We start from the raw sequence: 26,769 nt of genomic DNA, 5'->3' as shown, positions 1-26,769 counted from the left end.
CCTCGTTGTCAGTGCATACTTTTACATAGTTTTATAAAGTGAATGTTGTGGCATCTGCGGATGCTTGTTTTGGCTGCAAGGTTTTGCAGGCTGCTGTTTAAGAGGACCTGATCCTCTTTAAGGGTGTGTTGTTTTTTTCCGGTGGGCTCCAGTTGTTTGGTTGAGCTCCTGTTGCCTGGTTGGCTAATGTTTAGCCTTGGGAAATTTTTTGTTGTCGCCCCCCCCCCCACTCATGTTTAACACTGCTTTGGGGCATCCCAATGGTTATGAAATCAGGAGCTGTGTCCGTCAATGAACGAAAGAGAAAATGGGATTTTTGACTTACCGTAAAATCCATTTCTCTGATGTTCATTGACGGACACAGCACCCACCCCTTTGTCGTGTTATAATTCTCCTGACACTGCTTGTAACAAAACTAAGTGGCTATAGCACAGAGAGGGAGTATACCCCCTGGGACTGCCCATGGGTGTAGCCAGACTTTTTTTCTGCCTAGTGTCCTACTCCTGTAGGGGACAGTATAACCCAATGGTTATGAATATCAGGAGCTGTGAAAATTGATTTTACGGTAAGTAAAAAATCCCATTTTTTTTTTCATTTTGATAGAGTAAGGGAAGATTATAACCCATTTTGGTTTATTTTTGTGCCATCTATGTTCTGTTGGGGAGATAAATCTTCACTTCTTGTTCCATAGCCAAAACAGGAAGTGAGAGGAAATCCCTGCAAATTAAGGGAATTCCTTAGGGAACCACAGGACACCAGAACTAGTGTCCCCATTGGAAGATTTACCCTCTATTACATTTCTGGGGACAACTCACAATTTGGGATGCTCTTTTACTTTCACTTCCAATAACAATGGTAAACAGGACAAATAAAGAGGGTGAATCTCCCTAACGGGGGCACAAACAGCAATAAAACCTGACAGTGGTTCTAATCCCTCTCCACTCTATACAAAACTAAAGAAAACATTTTGCCTTCAGGTATACTTTAAGTCGCAGTACATGTGAAATGGGAGCTATTCCTATAGGCACTACTGAAGTTGCTGCCACTTCAGAAAAGGTTCCTGCCCTACTTTGATCTGACTTTGACACAGCTTCAATGCCAGAGAGTGTAAAAATCTTATTATGGTTCAACCCCAGAGTTGCACTGCAAATCGTGCAACTTTGGAGTTGGCGAGTGTGAAATGAGCCTTATACCCATTATATACTTATACACGTCTTATACAGTACATGTTAGTGTACATGATAGGTTCAGACCTATTCCATCAGGGGTCCGGTTCCTCCTTTCCCTGTCAAGGTACACTCTACTAGGGTGCTTAGTGCCTTCTGGGCTTTCCGTCATCAGGCGTCAGGTTTGCAAGGCGGCCACCTCGTTGTCAGTGCACACTTTTACATAGTTTTATAAAGTGAATGTGTTGGCATCTGCGGATGCTTATTTTGGCTGCAAGGTTTTGCAGGCTGCTGTTTAAGAGGACCTGATCCTCTTTAAGGGTGTGTTGTTTTTTTCCGGTGGGCTCCAGTTGTTTGGTTGAGCTCCTGTTGCCTGGTTGGCTAATGTTTAGCCTTGGGAAATTTTTTGTTGTCCCCCCCCCCCCACTTATGTTTAACACTGCTTTGGGGCATCCCAATGGTTATGAAATCAGGAGCTGTGTTCGTGAATGAACGAAAGAGAAAATGGGATTTTTGACTTACCGTAAAATCCATTTCTCTGATGTTCATTGACGGACACAGCACCCACCCATCTGTCGTGTTGTAATTCTCCTGACACTGCTTGTAACAAAACTAAGTGGCTATAGCACAGAGAGGGAGTATACCCCCTGGGACTGCCCATGGGTGTAGCCAGACTTTTTTTCTGCCTAGTGTCCTACTCCTGTAGGGGACAGTATAACCCAATGGTTATGAATATCAGGAGCTGTGAAAATTGATTTTACGGTAAGTAAAAAATCCCATTTTTTTTTTTTCATTTTGATAGAGTAAGGGAAGATTATAACCCATTTTGGTTTATTTTTGTGCCATCTATGTCCTGTTGGGGAGATAAACCTTCACTTCTTGTTCCATAGCCAAAACAGGAAGTGAGAGGAAATCCCTGCAAATTAAGGGAATTCCTTAGGGAACCACAGGACATCAGAACTAGTGTCCCCATTGGAAGATTTCCCCTCTATTACATTTCTGGGGACAACTCAAAATTAATTTGGGATGCTCTTTTACTTTCACTTCCAATAACAATGGTAAACAGGACAAATAAAGAGGGTGAATCTCCCTAACGGGGGCACAAACAGCAATAAAACCTGACAGTGGTTCTAATCCCTCTCCACTCTATACAAAACTAAAGAAAACATTTTGCCTTCAGGTATACTTTAAGTCGCAGTACATGTGAAATGGGAGCTATTCCTATAGGCACTACTGAAGTTGCTGCCACTTCAGAAAAGGTTCCTGCCCTACTTTGATCTGACTTTGACACAGCTTCAATGCCAGCGAGTGTAAAAATCTTATTATGGTTCAACCCCAGAGTTGCACTGCAAATCGTGCAACTTTGGAGTTGACGAGTGTGAAACGAGCCTTATACCCATTATACTATACTATTATACTATACTTATACACGTCTTATACAGTACATGTTAGTGATTCGGAAAAAAAAAAGTGATGGTATTGATCGCTTTTAAAAGTAATGGAGAAGATTATAATATACTGTATATCTTCATTTAAGCTGTGCATATTTACACTGGATAAAACACAGAAGGTACAGACAGGAGATGGTCATGTGTTACTTAGGTATAGATCAGGGGCTTTTAGAACTATGCCAGCCAGAGGGCATCATTATTCTTTTGTAGTACAGAACTGTACTGTGAAGGCCCTGATAATAAGGGCAAGCAAAACCACTGTAGCAAGACTTATAGAAATCATGTCACCAGGCCATTCATTTCAACAACATTTTCTAAGTATATATCTGAGTCTAATGTTTTTTATGCATCTTACTGGTAAAAGGTTCCCTAGACATCCAAAAGATTTGAGACTACTGCTGGGTGTCACCATCTTGTGATGGTGACACCCAGCTGCAGTCAAGTGATGTCAACATACTCAGAGCTGCCATCAAAATGATACTCTAGTCCAGGGATATGCAAACTGTGGCCCTCAAGCTGTTGCAGAACTACAACTACCATGATGCATAGCAAGACTCTAACAGCCACAAGCATGACACCCAGAGGCAGAGGCATGATGGGAGTTGTCGTTTTGAAACAGCTGGAGGGCCACAGTTTTGCATATCTCTGCAGTCTAGTCCATAGTATTCTCCTTCTATAGGCAGGCAGAAAACAAACAGGTTAGTCCCTGTGTTTAAAAATATAATTTAGAACTCCCTTGTCTTACATGAGACTCAAACCTGTTACCAGGACATGTGTCACATGCTGTAAGCATGTATTATTAACTGCAAATTTCTACACAGGTTGTCTTGTATTAAACTGATGTAGATCTAGAGAATAGTTTGCATCATTCCAAGGCATTGGGAAGAAGCCCATCACTTGTATAATGCAGACCATACATAAGTTATTTCCCCCATCCACACACTCAATGTGGATGGGGGAATCTTCCCTGTTGAGCTGATATATTCTGACAGTGGAGAGACTTCCCCTCCGTCAGAATAGATTGATCAGCGATGCCAACTGTAGCCGGCAGCGCTGATTAAGTGGCAAGAATCCCACAGGGTGCAAAAGTCGATACGTAGATTGACGTCTGTACAACCTACCCACCCATACATGGATCAAAATTCAGCCAGTCCCTGCTGATCCGTGTATGGCCAGCTTGTGTTAGGGCTCTTTCACACGGGCGGTCCGATCAGATCCGCCTGTCAGTTTTTTAGGCGGATCTGATCGGATCCTCCATGCAGCTCTATGGGGCAGCTGGTGTCAGCGGAGACACCTCCGCTGACACCCGCTGCCATCCGCATCCGATCCTGTGCTGAAATCTGGACGGATGGAAACCCTATTTTTCCATCCGTTCAGTAATCGGAGCGGAGCAGATCTGATGAGAGCAGACAAGCGGTCCGCTCTCCTCCGATCCCCCATAGAGGGCAGCGGGTGCTGAGACACCTCCCTCTCCGCTCTGCAAGCGGAGACGGAGCCGTCATCCGCCCGGCTCAGCGGGGATCGCGGATCGATCCCCGCTGAGCAAAACGGATCCGCCTGCGGAGGCGGACTGTGTGAAAGAAGCCTAATTCTTATTTCCAGACCTATTAAAAAATTAGATATTAAAAGCAAGACAACAGGCATTGTACTTTAGCTTACTGTCATTAAATGCATTACTCTTATTTTAATTCATTTCACGAAACACATCTGCTTGATGTGAGAAATTCTATAACCATAATTTTTTAAATTATTATTTGTATGCCTAATAACTCATCTATGTAAGTGACCATTTCCCCATTAGTCATCTTAAATGATGTGCCTTTGTAGTTACACATGTATTTTAAATGGTATGGCACACACTGTAGGTCAAAGCAACATTTATACTCCCAGATGTATAAGATGTTACTGGAAATATTGGGAAAGTCTTCAAGTAAGTTTGCTGTTGTGTTTCAGCCAAAGCCGGAGGTTGATCCCCTCTGTCAATTCAAGCCCAGAGCACAGAATCTTTTCCGTGACACAATTTTTTTTTTTTTACTACCACAATATACTTTTTTTTATTTGTTATAAATACATTCCATTCTAATACAGACTTTATTACTTCTGTGCACTAAAACAGGAAACCACTTAATCATTTACAGTCATGCAGCAGCTAAAGAGGGCTTGTCTTCGTCAGCTGTCCCAGACTGGGCAGTAATCAAGCACAGCCTCCAAATCCAGCTATAAACTAAAGGCCCGTACACACGATAAGAAAATCTGTAGGGAAAATTCGTCCGACGACCGATCTGCCGATTTTCGGATTGTTAGTATGGTGCTTTCGACAGCCAACTCCGACTTTTCGGCTGACAAAATCCTGATGTGCAGGCTATAAAATTTTTGTTGTCCGTAATACAACGTCCGATTTTAGTCTCATTAGTACAGATTTTGACAGAAAAAAATCTTAAGAGCAAGACTAGGCATGCTCAGAGACGGAAGAACACATACAAAAGCAATCCAACACATGACATCACTTCTGAAGTAGAATTCTGTCATAAGGGAAAATTCATATAAAAATAACCTCTTCACTTTCCACATCAGACTAGCATGCCACAAAAAACGGACGACAGATCGTTCGATAATCTGATCGTGTGTATGGGGCTTTAAGCTGGATACACACTATCCAAATTTTGTGGTTAGATTTCCTTGAGATTTACCTTTTCTATGTAGTGCAAGGGGCCTGCCAGATTGCATTCAAATTGAAAGTGTTTAGGTTTGACCTCATATTATATGGTTTTGGTAAGTCTAAAGGAAAAAGTCTTCAGAAAATCTTAGTGTGTATGGCCCATTAGAGTATATGCAATCAAAGCTTTATGCTATCTATTTAAAACGGGACAGCTTAGACTGCAGCTTACCACTAAATTGCCATATTAGCTATTATATCAAGAAAAGTTTTATTAATGACAATTTTTATATAAAAAAACTTAGAATATGTTTCATTTATCTCCTGTCAGCCCGGTTCACATGGATGTATTTTTTTTGTATCTGCTTTCTCAATAGATCAATAAAAGCTGTGTAGTATTTAGAGGCAACATAGTTTTATGCCTAACAAAGAAAAAAAAATATTTATAACAGTCATCTGGTGGGAGTGGAACCCCAAAGTGGCTGTTGGGGGGGGGGGGGGGGAGCTGCAGGTATAAGTTCAGGCAACTTGAATCGCCTCAACATCTGCAGCAACCTCTGAAACCCTGCTGTTCTGACAGGCAATGCTCCAAAACTTACAACTTGCTGCTATTTTCCACTTCTTCACATTCCTTTTGTTCTATCACAACTAGCCAAGGCAGATTTGCAGGCTTTGAGTGAATCCCTATTCTAAGGTCTGAGGTGTGCAGATCTTGTAATTATATGGGGGTTTGTTATAGCAATCAGTCAGATTAAGGCTGGCCATACACTATACAATTTTCTTATTCAATTTCCTTTAGATTTACCTTAAACTATGTAGTGCAAGGGCCTGTCTGATTGCATACAAATTGAAAGTGTTTAGGTTTGACCCTATATTACATGGTTTTGGTAAATCTAAAGGAAAGTTGAAGAAGAAAATTGTATAGTGTATGGCCAGCCTTAGGTAGTTTAAGCTAACTGATGCCAAAAGATTTCTGAGCAAGTTTCTGCGCTAAGTATATGCATCAAGCTGTGAACTAAAGGAAAATGTCTCAAGGTTCCTGTTTTGCAGTATGATGTGCAAATATTGATAAATCCTCCTCTGTGTCATGTTTTTTTATTTTTTTTTTATTAATTTTATTTAGTTAATACAGCAACAATTTTACACAGCACTTTACTTACATTGTACATTCATACCTGTAAAAAGCTTTTAAATAGTGATCCAGCACTCAAAGCGAATACCTCAGTGGTTAGACCAGAAAGGAAGGTAACATGGCTGGCCAAACAATTTTTTATTTTGAAAAAAGGTTACTAAACACTAAGACCCCGTTCACACTGGGGCGACGCTACTTGCCGGGGCGACCTCACAGGTCGCGGTGCGCAGCTCGCACCGCGACCTCGGAGCGGCCGGCACGGACTTCATATCATTGAAGTCAATGCAGGTCGCTCCAGGTCGCCCCAAAGAAGCTCCGGACCCTTTTTCTAAGTCGGAGCGACTTGTGTCGCTCCTATTAGAATGGGTCCACAGCTACTCTATGGCAGGCGACCTGTCAGGCGACCAGGTCGCCTGACAGGTCGCCCCGGTGTGAACGGAGTCTTAAAGCAATCCATTGAATAGTCAGCGGTTAACATGTTTTTTTTCAAGGATAAAAATGACTTGTATACAAGCTCAATTGGCATGGTTAGTTCAGACATAGACTATGTCCTATGTCTGAATTAACCATGCCAATCGAGCTTGTATACAAGTCATTTTTATTGTGAACTAATCACACCAATTGAGCTTGTATACAAGTCCTTTTTATCCTGGGAACTACCATTTTAACCACTGACTATTCAATGGATTGCTGTAAGTGTTTAGTAACCTTTTTTCAAAATAGAAGTGTTTTACACCGTGGACCCCCTTTTTCCTTCTTATTGGTCACGTCTGAGGAACACCAGGGGTTTGTTTGGCCAGCCATGTTACCAGTGGCGGCTGGTGCAAATTTTTTGTGGGGGGGGCGCAAACAGAAAAATGTAATAGTCATTGCTTTGCGGCAAAAAACGCTGTAAAAAATTGCGTGACTTTGAGGTCAAAAAAGTGTGAAAGGGGCCTTCAGTAATCAAGGTATAGTGTGCCCCCTTCAATGCAGAGGGACCAGCCTGCCCCTTTCAATGCAGAGAGACCAGCGTGCCCCCTTTCAATGCAGAGTGACCAGCGTGCCCCCATTCAATGCAGAATGACCAGCGTGCCCCCTTCAATGCAGAATGACCAGCGTGCCCCCTTTCAATGCAGAATGTCCAGCGTGCCCCCTTTCAATGCAGAATGACCAGCATGCCCCCTTTCAATGCAGAGAGATCAATGTGCCCCCTTTCAATGCAGAGAGATCAGTGTGCCCCATTCAATGCAGAGAGATCAGTGTGCCCCTTTCAATGCAGAGAGATCAGTGTGCCCCCATTCAATGCAGAGAGATCAGTGTGCCCCCTTTCAATGCAGAGAGATCAGTGTGCCCCCATTCAATGCAGAGAGATCAGTGTGTCCCCATTCAATGTAGAGAGATCATTGTGCCCCCTTTCAATGCAGAGAGATCAGTGTGCCCCCTTTCAATGCAGAGAGATCAGTGTCCCCCCTTTCAATGCAGAGAGATCAGTGTGCCCCCTTCAATGCAGAATGACCAGCATGCCCCATTTCAATGCAGAGAGATCAGTGTGCCCACATTCAATGCAGAGAGATTATTGTTCCCCTTTTCAATGTAGAGTGACCAGCGTAGTGTGCCCCCCCCCCCCAACCCCAGACCAGTGCACTTACCTGATGTAGCAGCGGCTTCTCCTCAGTCCCCCGGCTTCCTCCTTGGCTAATGGCATGGTTTTTGCCTTTCGGCCAATCAGGAAGCGGGTCTCGGACCCGCTTCCTGATTGGCCAGGAGGAGGATCCGAGTGACAATAGCGAATTTTCATTCGCTATTGTCACACAATGGGTGGGCTCGGGCGCACTGCTCTGCGCCCCGGGTCCTCCCTTTTCTGAAGCCTATTAGAGCCTCTGGCTCTAATCAGGTGACTCAGAAAAAAAAAACCCATTGAACTCCATGCGTCCGGCCCCGCAGGGGCCGGACGCATGGATGGGGGGGTGATGCCCCTGCGCCCCCAACGCATCGGCCTCCACTGCATGTTACCTTCCTTTCCTGTCTAACCACTGAGGTATTCACTTTGAGTGCTGGATCATTATTTAAATGCTTGTCTAGACTCCTATAACGTGGAGTCTAGACATCTGGTAAGCTCACATCCTTTTTATTATCACGGTGGAGGTGCACCAGGTGGATGTTCATCTAAACAATCACATTTCTTTGGATATTACTTCAATGGGCTTTCTTTTCATCTGTCACTATGCACTTTAGGGTTCAAGCACTACATGGATTATTTTGTAATGATTTCTTTGAACTTCATTTATTTAGCACTGCAATTTTTATCATGTACATTCACATCTGTCCCTGCTCTAAAGGAGCTTGCAATCTAAGATCCCTACCTCACATGCATACATACATTAACTAGGGCCAAATTAGACAGGAGCAATAATAAATAAGTGCTTTTTAATTGGTGCTGTCAACAGTCAAGGTTTACTTTCCATTTTTTTTACTGACTTATGTTTTCCTATACAGTATATTTTAGAATATTTAGGTAAGGAACAAAAAAAGCTTTATGCTGCTGTGTTAAAAGGAACATTAACTCAGTTATTCTTGCCATATCACAGATATCCACAACAATTATTAAAATTACACAGGAAATCTTACTGTACACATACAGCGACTACGTTCAGTTATAAACATTAATTTCAATATTTCTGTCTAAGCAAGGTAAAGGAAACAGAATGCAAAAAGTCTTCATTATAGAACAAGGAGGGTATTGTGCCGTTATGCACTGAGATTGAAACATCACCTTCTTTATTTAGCTGTGGCAGAATCTGCCAAGCTTTGGATTTGATCATTTTATTTGCTCCGCTGGCATCTTTGAATCAAGTCTTATATGACCAATGTTCCCCTGTCTTTAAAGCTTAAACATCATTTTAAAGAGGATTTTTATTAAATCAGGTTATTTGTATTTAGCTTTGGTTTACATAAAAAGAGAAAACACAAGCAGATATAACTGTATGTAATAGTCCAATTTAACACAACAGCATGAAGGTCTGAGGAATAAAACATATCAAGAGTGACTTCAGGAATGCAGCGGGGTTGATTCTTCAAAGACAAATACAGTAAGCTGTTCACTTTGCAAGGCAATTTTGCACTAGCGTATTGAATGCTGTGAAAAATTTACTTTGCAAAGAATATCCAATTACCTGCAAAGAAAATAAAAAAAAAATAAAATAAAATATTGGAAAATGGACGTCAGCAGAGCTCCACCTAATTTACTAAAAGAAAACTCCTTAGCGAAAAAGTAGTCGATGGTTCCAACATACTTCCAGTAGAGGTAATGAGACAATCTACAATAAGTGAATTTAAACATTGCTATAAGCATTGACCTATACTCACACAAAAAGGTTAAAACAAAAATAAATAACTAACCAAAACATTTAAAACCAGAATCAGAGGCAGACTGGATGGAGCATTTTTTCTGTTCTAATTGTTTTTATCTTTATACATTGCTAAAAAAAAGGTACATTTATCGCACTCGGGTAAATAACCAACTCGGGTAAATGTATAGAGATGTTTGCGGATTGCACCCGCTTGATGTCAATTTTATTGATTACTGTTTGTACATGGAGACAGCCTCCTTTATTATTTTTGAAGATTTTGACTGTTACTTCTTTCTGCTAATCCTTTCTGACAATGCACATTCATGTATCAGTATATTCCAACAAAAATATAACAATTGCATATCTAAGGGACTTATTCTGCTATTTAAGCTGTCGGGTAACAATTGTATAATTGGTTAAAATTAGAGAGACACTAAATAATCTGTATGTGAGATGTAGTTATGAAATACATATACACACACATCTAAAAATATAAGTCACATTATTTTGGGGTTTTAATTTATTTTGGGGGTTTCTAGATTTTTATTTTATGCTGATAGGTGCTCAACCTGTAACATTCACTTGTTACTAACCATCTGTTCTTGGAGCTGCTTTTTGTTTGCATCTGAATAGTTATAAAGGTAAATAAAATGCAAGAACAGTGTGCACCTAAACTTCCTAAAAATGTATCAGTCACATTCACAGCAATGTGTTAGGCATACACTGGTTAGGCCTATTATCCCTTAATAAAACCACCTTGCTAATGGACAATTTTACAGTGTTGAGTCTTCTGAAGCATTTTAATTCATATAGTAAAAACCCTGCCCAGTGTTGTTTGTCTCCACTAAAAAAATAGCTTGATTCCCCATCAACACATTCAGTGTGATGGAGGAAACCCTCCCATTGTGCTATTGTAGTCTGACAAAGGGTGATTTCTCCACCGTCAGTATACAATAATTATTGCTACAGGCTATAGCCTGGGGAGATAGCTGAATTAAAAACCCAACAGGCTGGTTGTACTGAAGTCGATCAATAGATTAACTTCTGATTCCTGCTGAACTGCTTGAATTTCCATCTGTATATGGCCGGCTTAAATTCTTGTAGTAAAACACCTTACTTTTTGTATCTAAAACATTCTGGACAATTCTTGCTCATTAAAATTGTCCTGCTGCTGGGCAATTTTAGACTGCTGTATCCAGTGTTAATTTTGGCATTCAAATTTGATTTAGTTTTAGTTATAGTCTTTTGACGAAAATGCCATTTTAGTTTTAACCCCATTATAGTTACCTGCAACTGTTTTAGTTTTGATCATATTTTAATCATCTAAAATCTCCAGTATATTTTATTAAAATAACTTATTTTAGTCAACTAAACTCTAATGTGTTTAGTTGAATTGTAATGCATTCTCTTTTATTTATTTTTCCACAGAACGGATCAGAGGGTAGGGAGGCTCGTTGAGGTGGGAGGGGGATCACCACAGACGAGGGAGAGACTAAAGTGGACAAGAGGGTTCCAGACACTATATGCCCTTCCTAGAGGTCGATTGCCACTGCTCTTCTTCCTGGTTTTCTTCTTCCTGGTTTTCCTCTTCTATCTGATCTGCAGACCAGCCTATTATGTTTGGTATGGGGATTTCCAATTTTTTACAGAAGCCTTGCAATTCTTCTGGGAATCTCAGTTTTGCCGTACGTCCTTCTTTCCGGCCAACCAGACATGCTGGGAAACCCCAATTGTAGCGAATATCCTGGTTTTGCATCAGCTCCAAGAGCGGTTTCAATAGTCTCCTTCTTCTTAATGTTTCCTGTGACAGGTCGGCAAAGATCTGGGGATTAACACATTCATATTTTATTGGTGTCTTCCCTTTCAGGCCTTCCCAAATCTGGGCTTTTTCTTCATAGCTCTGAAATCCTATGATTACATCTCTTGGAGCCTTTTGATCTTTTAATCCTGTGTACTCTTTCTATTTTTATCTGTTCTGTTTCTCCTCTGCATAATAGTGGTTTAGAACAGTAAGTGGCCCAGGTCACTATGTATTGTTGCCATCTCTGTTTCTAAGGACTTTTCCAATGTTGCGAACATAGCCACAATTTCTGCTTTTGTAGGTAATTGGGCGTTCGTAATTTTGTCCTGCCATATAATCAGTCTTAGAGTCACTTTCAAGGTCCTGTTCCACTCTTGACTGACTAAGAGTATTTGTAAAAAGTTTAGAAAATTCTAGGGTATGGGACTTTTAAGGTACTCACTAATATAATATGAATGACAAGCCATATCCTTAGAAAGAAAGCAAAGAACGCTTATATAAATGTAAAATTATTAATTTTTATTAGTACATACAAACATGTGACTGAATAAAGTTAAAAACATAACATCCATAAAGTCATACATGAAATATTTCCAAATCATTTGGATTTGGAAATATTTCATTCATGTATGACTTCATGGATGTTATGTTTTTAACTTTATTCAGTCACATGTTTGTATGTACTAATAAAAATTCATAATTTTACATTTATATAAGCGTTCTTTGCTTTCTTTCTAAGGATATGGCTTGTCATTCATATTATATTAGTGAGTACCTTAAAAGTCCCATACCCTAGAATTTTCTAAACTTTTTGCATTTTTCAGGGATGTTGGTACTCCATTAAATTTGCTTATAGCCCCTCCCACTTTCTTTCAGCATTTAGAGTATTTGTTCTTAATGATATTTTATTTTGTCCAATTTTGTCTTTAAGCTCTGCCTGTTTTACACGGGTTCCTTGTTGTTTTTCAACTACCTGCTTGTCTGGGGCTCCTTCTTGGGTCCTGTACATTTTTATTGTTCCTGGGCTTGAGCTAATCTTAGGTGATTTTGCAACCGCCTCTCCTCTTGTTTTCCCTCTCATGTTTGTGGATCGTATTGTCCGTCTCACTTAATCGAAGCCCCCTATGTTGTTTCCTCTGAAACCCCGTGTGAGGAAAAAAAAAAAAAGAATATACTAATGTCTTCTGCCAGAGTCTTGTGTGAACACAGCCAACATAAAAACAATAAGTAGTCTGAGCAGTCCACAAATTTAAGAGATTCAGCAAATACAAGAAAAAAAAGTCACTACTGGCCATTTCTGGGCTGGAGTTTTGTTAAGGGGATCTGCGATATTTTATCAGGTTAACAGGCGATGGAAGGTCAACTGAGAAGTTGTTTTAGATTAGGGGGAACTCCAGGTGGAAGGACTCTGTTGTTGGAGCTTTTGGGGTTCCCTTTTTTCAGCTGGAGCTGCTCCCATATATGCCGACACCTGTGCATCAGGTACTGGCTCTGTACTCTCTGACTCAGAGCCCTTGGCGAGTCTCTCCACTCTCCTTCCAACTTGCCAGCCCTCTCCTGTGCTCTCCCAGGAGCCGCCAAGCATTTTTTCAGCCTCCGGATCCCTTCAGCCACTCTCCGCTTCCTCCGTTGCCGGCCGCATCACTGCCTGAAGTCTCCCGGGTACCTCAGAGCGTTTTCAGCAGCCTCCGGATCCCTTTGGCTACTCTCAGCTTTCTCCATCTCTGGCCGCGTCACCGGCCAAAATCTCCCACCCAACTCAGTGAGGATCGGCCCACCTGCACTTCTGTGAGCCCACGGAGACACCAGGTCTCTGCTTGTCTGGCTCCGCCTCTCCTGCTGATCGCGGCCAAACCGGTAAGGGATTCCAGGATCTCCCAGAGGGGAAGAGGAGAGACAATGCTGGGCTGAATAGAGGGTGGGGTGGAAGGGGGATCACTGGTCTAGCGCTTCATTGACAGGATGACTGCCTGGATCTCCTAGCACGAGCTTCCTCCGGGCACCATTCGTAGACATTTACTCCCTATACTGTAATGCATTATTTAAGCATTTCTATAGAATTTCCAAACTTCCATACTCCTGGAGTAAAAAAAAATTGAATATGTTATTTATGGTATTAAGGTTTGAACACGTACAAATTTAGCTACTCTGGATGGTCTGAGGAGGCCTGTAATACTGCACAGTGCTCTGGACAATAGTCTGTCTAAGGAGTCTTGAAATGCTGCACAGTGCTTTGGATGGTGGTCTTAGGAGGCCTGCAATGCACACAGTGCTCTGGCCATGGACAGTCTGAAGGGGAGGCCTGTAATTTATTGCACACAGTGCTCTGTACAGTGGCTTGTAATGCACACAATGCTGTGGACGGTGGTCTGAGGAGGCCTGTAATGCGGCACAGTGCTCTGGTATGGTAGTCTGAGAGGCTTATAATGCTATACAGTTCTCTGGACGGTGGTCTGAGGAGGCCTGTAATGCACACAGTGCTCTGCATGGTGGTCTGAGAGGTCTGTAATGCTGTACAGTGCTCTGGATGGTGGTCTGAGGGGAGACCAGTAATGCACAGTGCTCTGGGATGGTGGTCTGACTCTGAAAAGCCAGTAATGCTGCAGAGTGCTGGATGATGGTCTCAGGTCTGAGGGGTGGCTTGTATTGCACAGTGCTCTGGATGCCGGTGATCAGAGGAGGCCTGTAATGCACGCACAGTGCTCTGGACAAACGTCTGAGGACCCGGAGGCCTGTATAACTGGCTGCACACTCGCTTGCTTGCAGGTAGAGCTCCATGGAAACCGGAAGTTCACAAGGGTAAATGTCCTGGCTTCACATTTGATTTTCATCATAGTTTTTATCAGTGGACGAAAATGCTGTGTACTTTTCATTTCATTTTCATCACTGTAAAAAGGACGTTGAATAAAATTTTAACGAAATAAACCCTGGCTGTGTCACCTGCAGTCAAACATTAGTGAGAGTTTGACAGAAATTGGGGGGTGGCAGCACAGTTTGCCTTCAGTGAGAATAGCGTTAGCCTATGTGAACTACTGGCCAATTTCTATCTGCTGGTCAAAGTGGGCCAAATACTGCTTGATGAAAAAACACGTGTCACTGCTAAAACTCGAAAATCTATTTTACAAACTTCAATTAATCTGATTGGGGTTTTGCTGCTGTACAGTATGTAAGCCAATCTAATTGTACAAGAAAAAAAATAATTTCCCCAGCCAAATATGCCTTGCCATTTTACACTGTCACTTACACTGTCTATAAAAAATGTTCTGTTCCTTAACACCATGTGCAACCTTAAAGCAGTTGTAAAGGTTATACACAAATTCTTTGAAGACCATGCTTAAGGAATGCCTTAAAGTGGTTCTAAAGGCAGGACATTGTTTACCTTAATGAGTTTGCTGCATTAAGGTAAAAAAATATCCAAGTAGTTGCATCGCGCCCCCATCTCCACCTCCATATATTCTTACCTGAGTCCTATCCTGATCCAGCGCTGTGTCTGTCTACAGAGGCGCTGGTCTCTGTTCCTTTTCCCACAGGACACAGAGGTAGCAGTGGCTCCTGTTGCTGTCAATCAAATCCTTTGAGGAGGGAGTGAGGGTCAGGCCAGAGCCATGTTGTGTGTGATGATGGACACAGGTATGCCCCCATAGCAAGCAACCTGCTATGGGAGCACACACAGAAGAAGAAGAGCCAAGAGCTCCAGCTGGGGACCCCAGAAGAGGGTGTTTGGGGCCACTCTGTCAGAGCAGGTAGAAATAACATGTTTATTTTTTTAATAAAAAGTGTTTTCAATGTTGCCCTCAAAGCTACAATAAAGACCTCCCCTCCTGTACAGTATTTAAACATTTTTTCTTTTTGCATTGCTTCATTTTAATGCTTATTTTTTTACTGTAGTTTGCCTATTATCCCTAAAAATAGCCAGAATTTACTTACAAGATTAGAACGATTTTTTTGTTTAAACAACAGGTTGAATTTAAAAACAATATTTGATTCTCCCCTCAACACACCGAAATGTAAGGTTTATTAATTTGCTTTCCTTTTTTTAACAGGGGGGACTGTGGTTGTATTGATGTTATATTATTTGGAAAGTGTGGAGGCAAATAGTGCTAGAGGAGGTTTAAATAAATCCCCTTTTTTTAGTAAAAGTTTGCTCTTTCTATACAAAATGCATTAGATTAAAAGATTTATGTTAGGCAGACAGTTCAGATACAAAAAAGTGCTTAGCACAGATTTTAAAGTACAGTAAATGGACCCATATTTATTGCACAAATAAACACAAGACAACTTCTCCTTTGCTGAAGGATTTTGTACTAAAGAGTTTTCAGTAAATTACAGTCCTTTTAAGGATCAGTAAGTCCTCATTTGGGACCCAAAATTGTGAGGCTCGTAGAGACTTTGGGTGGGAAAGTGCCTTGACCTAGATTACAGGGACTTTGGTCCTGAAAGGGTTAACTGGCCTGCAGGGGAGGCCTTAGAAGGAGCAGGAAAGAGTCGGTACCTATCTGTGAGGTAGAGTGAAGTGGTTCACATCTATGGCTGCAGAACTCCTGCAGCATTTGCAGCATCCCAAACCTTAAACCCTGATGTGGGATTGGTATACTGGCAGTAAGCCAATGTATTATTTTCATCTTACTAGAATTATGGACTGTTTTTCATGTGTTTTGCTGAAGGAAACTATTTTGTTTGCTTGTCTTTGAGTGGACAATAAAGACTGCTTATTTTAACAAACATGGGCTGGTGATGCTGAGCTCCCCATATTACAGCTGTCACTGTGTAACTACAAAAGATATTGCTAAAGTTTAAAGTTACAGTTAATACACACCTATACAGTACTAGTTCACTAATTAGTAACATGTTTCTAAAGTGTCTGCCATTGTCTGGATTAATGAATGAATACAAAATTCACACCAGACTTAGCAAAGTGGAATAATTGCTTGGTAATCCACAAAATCAGAAAAAATAATGGCATTAAAAAAACAGTAACAGTAATAATAATCAATATTGAGATAGTGTAAATAGTAGGCTATAGCTATTTTAGAGTGCACTCTAAATGAATGGCAGCAATTAAATTTAAGACTCCCTAAAGAGAATGTCTTACTATGGACAGCAACATTCTTGTGAAGGAACTACCCGAGTGAGCAGTCTTTAGCCCTAGTTCTTCAGCTGGCTAGCGTTGGGGCTCAGTCTGTATGGTATTTCAAACAAGTATAAGCCCAGTAAAGTCTATATGTGGTAAATAATGATGCAAATTAGATGGCCAGTCCCTATTTACTCAGTCTCTGCCTGCAGCAACAGGTTAATGGCAGCAGTGCCCTCTCACTAGCACAACAATACAGCAATGTGGGTCCCGTTGTTTAGATATCAACTCACTTTTGGCTCTGCCATGAGCATTTCCGGTCCTCAGCACAAGGCCATAGGCTTGTAGCAGGTAATGTCTACACAGGAGCAGCGATGTATACATCTCAGTCTCCTTTCAGCAGAGAGAAATTTCCTTAGTATTCAGACTCTCAAAATGCAGCTCACTCTTTATACCTGGCTTGCACTGGGAATTGTAGTTCTGAAGTCCATTGACTCCCTTAGCATGATCCTTTTCCTGCACTACACCTCACATGATTCAATGCTGCCCAACATCAAGTCTCTTCAACTTCTTCTGCTTGTCAGCTCCCCCTGGTGGATTGAGGCAAGGTAATGTTAACCCACTCAGCTGAAGTCCAGTGGAGACACAGAAAGCACTGCAGCAATGTCCTAAATCGCTCTCTGTCTCTAGTCACGCACCTGGCTACACTTATCAATTATTCTGCTTCATAAATAGAATCATAAGTAGAATCAGCTTTCCCACATATTAAGTTTAGTCAAAACAATGAAGAAAATAATCAATTGACTTCCATAGAGTACAGCATTCTACATACGGTATGGCTTTCAACTTTATTAAATAAGTACTTTCGGTCTTTATGAGCATGTGGTAAAAGCTTTGTTTATCAGTATTTTACCTTAGAGCATAAGGACACAAGCACAAACACAATCACGATTATTGCACATAAAAACATTTAGGAAATACTCACTAGTGCCATTAGCCTGCCATCTTCCTTCATGGCAAGATAGCGATTTGCACTGATTCCCTTGATTGAAACAACACCTCTGTCTTCTGCTTGAAGTTGCAATTTAACTGCAGAATAAAAAATATAAAATAGGATGAATTATTTAAATGTTAACAGTTCTTCATCTAGTAGCTAACATTTATCTTTTATAACAGGTCAGAAGTTTTGGCATATGTTCTAATTTAAATTAAACCTGTGGGCTCATCTAACCAAAGACTATGAAGTGCTTCCATGTGCAGATCATCTTCAGATCTCCTGCGGAGTAACTAAAACCCAAGACTATGCAAATGTCAACCACAGCTTGTGTGGTCAAGCATACAATAACAGTGGGCAAATAAATAGTAAGAGTAGCCACAGCAAATGGACACAAAAACATATAAAAGTTTCCAATGAAAGAACAGCATGAGCCTTGCTACCACAAAGCAGGCTATACACTTTCATTTGCTTTTTTTTTTTTTTCGTTTAACCAGTGGGTTAACAAAAAAAATCTGACAGATTCCCGCTTTAACACAAACGATGTTGATGCAGGGATCTCCCACGTCGCACTATTGTATTCTGAAATGTGCAGAAATCCCTACTCCTCAGCACAGAAATTGTCACTCCCAGAACAAAAATCCCTACTCCTCAGCATAGAAATTCCCATTCCCCAGCACATAAATACCTGTCCTAGGCAGTCGGAATTTTGATGCTAAAGGAGTGTGGATGTTGGTGCAGGGGAGTGGGGATTTTGGTTTGGGAGAATAGAGATTTTTTCCGACTTGGCAGGAGGATGCTAGAGAGATGAGGATTTTCGTGTAACACCCTCCTAGATAGGTGCTAGGATGTACAGTATATAGTTATATAGCGTTGTCTCCTGCTTAACAGGAGACTGGTAGGTAAAACATAACTTATCTGCTTAATAGAAAGCTTCTATTGCGTAGCACAGGCATCCTGTTTAACTCACAGTGCTGCTGCTGTGATTGCCTCATCTGTATCCAAGCAGCTTTGGGAAGTGCAGGATGAACAGGAGTGACCCACGCAAGGCAGCAGCATGAATATTAATACCCTCTCAGCCAATTACCGCAAGTGGTGCCCCTGAGCATGCTGGGTGCTGGTATTTAAATTTAGTGTGCACATGGGATCTGGGTCTTCTTCTAGAGAGTAGAGGTCCATTTGGGGAGGTGGCTGCTGCCTCTTCCCAGCACAGGCTACCATGTGGTCTCAGGTGGATGACCTGAGTGCCTGGACACTGAATGCTAAAACCCAGGGTTCTCCTGAGAGCTGACTGTGGGAGGAAATCCATGGATCCTGTCTAGTATCACAAAGGAAGGTGACCTGCGACCAGGGCCTGTTGAGTACAGACCTCCTAAAAGTGATCGTAGGGACTGTTGCTGCTTAATCCCCCTCTGGGTGCTAGCAGTCAGCTGCTGGGTATAGGCTAAAGGGCACACCAGCAGGCATCCTGAAAAGCAAGGTCCACTCAATCGCTTCTTGTTAAAGGGGACTTTGCTTCACTTTATACAGTTGGCTACACTGTTCTACTGAGAAAGCTGTCTTCAGATGTGAATAGTTAATTTGGAGTATCCTACTTTATTCCTTCCCCTTTCCAAGTCCCTGAATTAAAATAAAATAATTAACAAAACCGCTGGACTGGTCATTGGAGTAACAAGCAGAAGTTGTGCACCTGGCTGCAGGGCTGAAATAAGGGAGAATATCAGTGGCTCCTATGGGGGTGGTGCTACATTTGTGATAGAAGGTGATTTCTGTGCTGGGGAGTGAGGATTTTGTGTTCTGGGGACTGGAGATTACTATGCTGGGGTGTGGAGATTTCTGTGCATTCCACACATTGCTATTCAGGATCTTGTTTGATCAGTGTTAACCATTTGAAGCATTTGCTCAGTTAACCCTCTCATATTTTAGCGCGACTCCCCTTTTTGCTATTGTGTGGGGGAATGAGCATCTCTGTGCTGAAGAGTGATGATTTCTGTGCTAAGGAGTTATTTCTGTTCCGGGGAGTGGGGATTTCTGTTTCGGGGAGTGGAAATTTCTGTGCTGAGGAGTGGGGATTTCTGTGCTGGTGAGGTTGGTTTTCTGTGCTAGAAAGTGGAAATTTTGTATGCTAGGGAGTGGAGATTTCTGCACTGGGGAGTACAGACAACAACAAAGTTGTTAGTCAGCCAGATATAACCCCTCCCACTCGTATTAAGTTTCTCGTGTTTTGTTAGTGTCTAAGGAGTATCCCTTGGAAAAGGCATCCTGTGAGTTCCCGAAAGGTCAGCCAACACTACAAGTTCATTGCCTTGTCCTTCCCTTTGATCTGTCCACTGCACCTTGGATTTTCACCTAGGTGCTAGCTCCTGTCAGGGCCAGACTGGGAATGAAAACCAGCCCTGGAAATAATTTCATACCAGCCCAACAGCATAACATCATTATTTTCTTGTTCATAAAAGGGAAAACCATGCATATTAAAGCACATTTGAAGAGTGTATTATATATAGATAAGACAGATATGAAAGCATATAGGGCTTTATAAGAGCAAATGCTGGTTAAAAGTGCGGACATGGTACAGAAGGTGGTCAGAGGCTGTGCGAACATAGTACAGGAGGACATGTTTGAGGGTGCGGACATGGTACAGGAGAACATGTCAGGGGCTGTGCGGACATCGTAAATGAGGACATGTCAGAGGCCGTGCGGACACGGTACAGGAGGAGATGGTCATAGGCTGTGTGGACACGGTACAGGAGGAGATGGTCAGAGGCTGTGGACACAGTTCAGGAGGATATGGTCAGAGGCTGTGGACACAGTTCAGGAGGATATGGTCAGAGGCTGCGGACATGGTACAGGAGGACATGTCAGAGGCTGCAGACATGGTACAGAAGGAGATGTCATATGCTGCAGACATGGTACAGGAGAGCATGTCAAAGGCTGCAGGCATGGTACAGGAGGAGATGTCATATGCTGCGGACATGGTACAGGAGATACAGAGGCTACGGACATGGTACAGGAGATGCAGGGGCTGGGGACTTGGTACAGGAGATGTAGGGGCTGTGGACTTGGTACAGGAGATGCAGGGGCTGCAAACTTGATACAGGAGGAGATGTCAGAGGATGCGGGCAGGGTACAAGAGATACAGAGGCTGCGGACATGGTACAGGAGATGTCAGAGGCTGCGGACATGGGACAGGAGGAGTCAGAGGCTGCAGACATGGTACAGGGGGGACATGTTAGAAGCTGCAGACATGGTAAAGGGGGGAAATGTTAGAGGCTGTAGACATGGTACAGGGGGGAAATGTTAGAGGCTGCAGACATGGTACAGGAGATGCAGGGGCTGCGGACACGGTACAGGAGATACAGAGCCTGCGGGCATGGTACAGGAGATGCAGGGGCTGCAAGCATGGTACAGGAGATGCAGAGACTGCAGAAATGGAACAGGAGGAGGCAGCAGGAATGGTACAAGAGATGCAGGGGCTGCAAGCATGGTACAGGAGATGCAGGTGCTGTGGGCATGGTACAGGAGGAGGCAGCGGGCATGATACAAGAGATGCAGGGGCTGCGGGCATGGTACAGGAGATGCAGGAGCTGCAGACATGGTACAGGAGGAGGCAAAGGCTGCTGACATGGTACAGGAGGAGGCAGCCGGCAAGGTACAGGAGATGCAGGGGCTGCAGACATGTTACAGAAGATGTAAGGGCTGCGGGCATGGTACAGGGGATGCAGGGGCTGCAGGCATGGTATAGGAGGAGGCATCAGGCATGGTACAGAAGATGCAGGCATAGTACAGGGCATGCAGGGGCTGCGGGCATGGTACAGGAGATGCAAGGGCTGCGGACGTGGTGCAGGAAATGCAGGGGCTGCAGGCATGGCACAGGAGATGCTGAGCCAGCGGGCATGGTACAGGGGCTGCAGGCATGGTTCAGGAGATGCAGGGGCTGCGGGCATGATTCAGGAGGAGGCAGAGGCTGTGGACATGGTGCAGGAGGAGGCAGCGGGCATGGTACAGTTGATGCAGGGGCTGCAGGCGTGGTACAGGAGATGCAGAGGCTGTGGACATGGTACAGGAGATACAGCGGCTGCGGGCATGGTACAGGAGGAGATGTCAGTGGCTGCGGGCATGGTACAGGAGATACAGAGGCGGCGGGCATGGTGCAGGAGATGCAGAGGCTGTGGACATAGTACAGGAGAAGATATCAGTGGCTGCGGGCATGGTACAGGAGATACAGAGGCTGCGATAATGGTACAGGAGATGCACAAGCTGCGGGCATGGTACAGGAGATGCAGGGGCTGCGAGCATGGTACAGGAAGAGGCAGTGGACATGGTATAGGAGATGCAGAGACTGCAGAAATGGTACAGGAGGAGGCAGCGGGCATGGTACAGGAGATGCAGGGGCTGCAGATATGGTATAGGAGGAGGCAAAGGCTGCTGACATGGTACAGGAGGAGGCAGCCGGCAAGGTACAGGAGATGCAGGGGCTACGTACATGTTACAGGAGATGTAAGGGCTAAGGACATGGTACAGGAGATGCAGGGGCTGCGGGCATGGTATAGGAGGAGGCAGCAGGCATGGTACAGGAGATGCAGGCATAGTACAGGGCATGCAGGGGCTGTGGGCATGGTACAGGAGATGCAAGGGCTGCGGACATGGTGCAGGAGATGCAAGGGCTGCGGACATGGTGCAGGAGATGCAGGGGCTGCAGGCATGGCACAGGAGATGCCGAGGAATTGAGCATGGTACAGGGGCTGCAAGCATGGTTCAGGAGATGCAGGGGCTGCGGGCATGATACAGGAGGAGGCAGAGGCTGTGGACATGGTACAGGAGGAGGCAGCGGGCATGGTACAGTTGATACAGGGGCTGCAGGCGTGGTACAGGAGATGCAGGGGCTGCAGGCCTGGTACAGGAGATGCAGAGGCTGTGGGCATGGTACAGGAGATGCAGAGGCTGCGGGCATGGTATAGGAGATGCAGAGGCTGCAGGCATGGTACAGGAGATGCAGGGGCTGCAGACATGGTAAAGGAGGAGGCAGCGGACATGGTACAGGAAATGCAGGGGCTGCAGGCATTGTACAGGAGATGCAGAGGCTGCGGGCATGGTACAGGAGATGTAGAGGCTGTGGACATGGTACAGGAGATGCAGAGGCTGCGAGCATGCTACAGGAGATCCAGAGGCAGCGGGCATGATACAGGAAATGCAGAGGCTGCGGGCATAAGACAGGAGATGCAGGGGCTGCAAACGTGGTACAGGAGGAGGCAGCAGGCATGGTACAGAAGATGCAGGGGCTGGGAGCATGGTACTGGAGATGCAGGGGCTGCAGGCATGGTACAGGAGATGCAGAGGCAGAAGGCATGGTACAGGAGATGCAGGGGATGTGGGAATGGTACAGGAGATGCAGGGGCTGCAGGCATGGTACAGGAGATGCAGGGGCTACGGACATGGTACAGGAGATGCAGAGGGCATGGTACAGGAGATGCAGGGGCTGTAGGCATGGTACAGGAGATTCAGGGGCTGCGGGCATGGTACAGGAGATGCAGGGGCTGCGGGCGTGGTACAGGAGATGCAAGGGCTTGGGGCATGGTACAGGAGATGCAGAGGCTGCAGGCATGGTACAGGAGATGCAAAGGCTGCGGGCATGGTACAGGAGATGCAGGGGCTGCGGACATGGTACAGGAGGAGACAGTGGGTATGATACAGGAGATTCAGGGGCTACGGGCAAGGTAATGGTGATTCAGGGGCTGCAAGCATGGTACAGGAGATGACGGGGCTGCGGGCATGGTACAGAAGATGCAGGGGCTGCGGGCATGGTACAGGAGATGATGGGGCTGCGGGCATGGTACAGGAGATGACGGGGCTGCGGGCATGGTACGGGAGGAGGCAGCGGGCATGGTACAGGAGATGCAGGAGCTGCAGGCATGTTACAGAATATGCAGGGGCTGCGTTCATGGTACAGGAGGAGGCAGAGGCTGCCGACATGGTACAGGAGGAGGCAGCAGGCATAGTATAGGAGATGCAGGGGTTGTGGCCATGGTACAGGAGATACAGGGTGTAGTGGAATGGACACTGAGAGTGTGGTTTGTGTTGAGAGAGTGAAGGACTCTTTCACTTGGGACCATCATATTTCTGAGCAGTGTCCCTCAGGAGATGTGTGGGGATGTATTGCAGATGGCTAGAATATGGCAGAAGTGTTTCATAGACCCATGCCAGTGGGATGGGGTTTGTTATTGTTGAATGCCTGCATTCCATTGTCCTATTGTTCCTGTCTGGCTAGAGTAAGGTTATTATGGGATGTGTAGGTGTGTGTGTGTGTGGGATGGCTCGAAGAGGGAGGGGTTTTCGCAGAGTGTAGATCTCTTGTGTTTTCAATAAACAATTTCTAGTTTGACTCCCAGAACTGTGTGTCGTCCAGTTACTGGGGGAGATTTTGCCTTGGGTGTTTTAGTACTTCCTCAGCTTCAAGGATTATACAGCGGAGATACCTAGGCTGGGTATTGGAGCTCCGTTACACAGGGGCTTCAGGCATGGTAATGGTGATTCAGGGGCTGCGGGCATGGTACAGGAGATTCAGGGGCTGCTGGCATGGTACAGGAGATGACGGAGCTGTGGGCATGGTTCAGGAGATGATGGGGCTGCGGGCATGGTACGGGAGGAGGCAGCAGGCATGGTACAGGAGCTGCAGGCATGTTACAGAATATGCAGGGGCTGTGGGCATGGTACAGGAGATGCACAGGCTGCGGGCATGGTACAGGAGATGCAGACACTGCAGGCATAGTACAAGTCATGCAGGGCCTGCAGGCATGGTACAAGAGATGCAGGGGCTGCATTCATGGTACAGGAGGAGGCAGAGGCTGGGGACATGGTACAGGAGGAGGCAGCAGGCATAGCATAGGAGATGCAGGGGTTGCGGCTATGGTACAGGAGATACAGGGGCTGCAGGCATAGTATGGGAAATGTCAGAGGCTGCAGAGGACTGTTACCGTGCTGTGATGAGGCACGCACCACTGTCGGATGGAACACCACTGCTGCCTTACATTCAAAAATGGCGCCATTACGTCATTGTGCATGCGCCTGCCTGCCTGAGAATGGCCGAGCGTGTATGGGCTTTCCCGAGCGGCAGCGGCGCATGTGCGGTTGACATGTCGGCCTGGGCCCAGGTGCAGCCATATTTTTTACGGGCGCTGCTGCCCTCAAAGCAGCCCCTGGGCAGACGGCCGTGGCGGCCTACCAGGAAATTTGCCAGTATCCTGGTAGGCTAGTCTGGCCCTGACTCCTGTACTTGCTGGGCTTTTTTTTTTTTAAAACAATTTATTGAAAATTGTGAACATACACACGAAAAGGATACAGTCGATAATAACAACGTAACATGGAAGATGCAACAATAGCCAGATGCTCATGGAACATATGAAAAAGGCATGTACGCATTACAGATTTACGTTCAGACAGAGATAGAACATCCATGTGAAACAATTAAAGCAGGTAGTCCAATAATGAGACCAAAGTAAGTCCATCCCAGCCCAGACTTAGTTTTAGAAATGTTCCGAGGGGGTCAAGGCAACAACGTAACACGAGGACCACTGCGGAGACCAGACACCCCCAAGGGGATCAAACAGTGTCCAAGTCTCCGGAGAGGCCACAACAGGAGGGTCTCAAGTACCCTCAATAATAGCAGAGGGGCGTGGGAATGTAGAAGAGACAAGTAACGAGACTCAGGTGTGTGTAATGCGCTATCCAGGAGCAATGGTACTTGCTCTGCTTTATTCACAAGGCATACTCATAGTGGACAACCTTCTCCTTAAAGAGCAGTCAGCACAGGCCTGTTTGCTAATGTCCATCAAACTCATGAGTTGGGTCCTCAACCATCCAAAATCAGTGCTGAAACTCTCCTACTAGATCCGGTTCAGTCCAGGGATTTTTTTTTTATACGTACAAGACAAGCTTCTGACTATTTGCTTTTAGGTTTGGATTCTGTAATCCAAGAGCAAGCAATCCTTTGCTTTTCTATGTGTGTTTGGATTGGAGCTTGATGGCTGCTTCCGTCGAGGTAGCTCTGTATACCCAATTCCACTCCAGATCAATGCAGCTCAACATTTTGGCTGTGTTAGAAAAAAAGGTCCAGTCTCTGGAAAATCATAACCACCTGACACTTTAGATTATACCTGGCACAAAAATCCAGCCCTGGAGTAAGGAAATCCTTCCACTGATCTGGAAACTTCTTACAATGGAAGCAAGGCTAACAGGCTGGAAAAGAGTCATTGACACCCTGGTTTTGCAGGGGACTTTTTGCTGGAGTAAGATCACCTTCCAATGAACATAAAGAGTGATTCTGTTATCTCTTCACTTGATCACAGAGTCATCTGATTTACAAAGTTTATTTTGTGGTGTAGGTCCATTTTAAAGTGACCCTATCATCACATGGAAAAAAAAGACCAGTTCTTTAATAAAAGAGGCACTATACTTGCCTTTCTGGTGGCTTGTGTCTTGAAATACTGCTGTTTCCCCAGCCGCTGCAGGTATTTATTTGGCTAGATTGATCCAATACCTCCTCTCCCTGCTGCGTGCAATAGTCCTTCCCACTGGAAGTCACCACTGCATGTGGAAGAAGGAGCAGGTATTCACACAGCCAGCCAGAAGTGCACTGTAGCAGCTATATTTCAAGGCTTAGGCTGCCAGAAATGTAAGTATAGTTGCCTCTTCTTTTATAGGGCTATTGTTTTTTTAGTTATAGACCCTGTGATGACAGGGTCACTTCAAGGATGATAACTCAATAGCAAGAAACAATGGAATAATTAAACTGTACCATGCCGATGCGCAACATGCACATTTGCCTTGTAAGCAAGAGATGAAAATAGCTTAGAAGACTAATCCCATTCATCTGCATTGTATAAATGACCCTAAATATACAGCCAGTGCTACAATTGAATGGCTTAGATCAAAGCATATTCATATGTTAAAATGGCCCAGTCAAAGTCCTGACCTAAATCCAATTGAGAATTTGTGGCAAGACTTGAAAATTGCTGTCCATCCAACCTAACAGAGCTTGAGCTATCTTGCAAAGAATGGGCCAAATTAAATCCCAATAAAATACATCTACGTTTTTGGTTGTAACATGGCAAAATGTGGAAAATTTCCACCGGTATGTATACTTTTTTAAGGCACTGTATATATATATATA

At 44.3% G+C, this 26,769-nt stretch overlaps 1 protein-coding gene across 1 annotated transcript in view; it reads right to left on the bottom strand.

The window, feature by feature from the left end:
* Window positions 1-26,769, bottom strand: part of FGF2 (fibroblast growth factor 2) — a 116,555-nt gene that overhangs the window by 34,473 nt on the left and 55,313 nt on the right. Inside the window, exon 2 of the mRNA XM_082261540.1 lies at window positions 17,595-17,698. Within this exon, the coding sequence (XP_082117666.1) occupies window positions 17,595-17,698 (104 nt within the window). The remainder of the gene's footprint in view (window positions 1-17,594; window positions 17,699-26,769) is intronic.

This window comes from Pelophylax lessonae (genome assembly GCF_965119305.1).
Source record: "Pelophylax lessonae genome assembly, chromosome: 1".
NCBI lineage: Eukaryota > Metazoa > Chordata > Amphibia > Anura > Ranidae > Pelophylax > Pelophylax lessonae.
The sequence above is the reverse complement of the archived record's forward strand: the minus strand, read 5'-3'. Positions and strand labels throughout refer to the sequence as shown.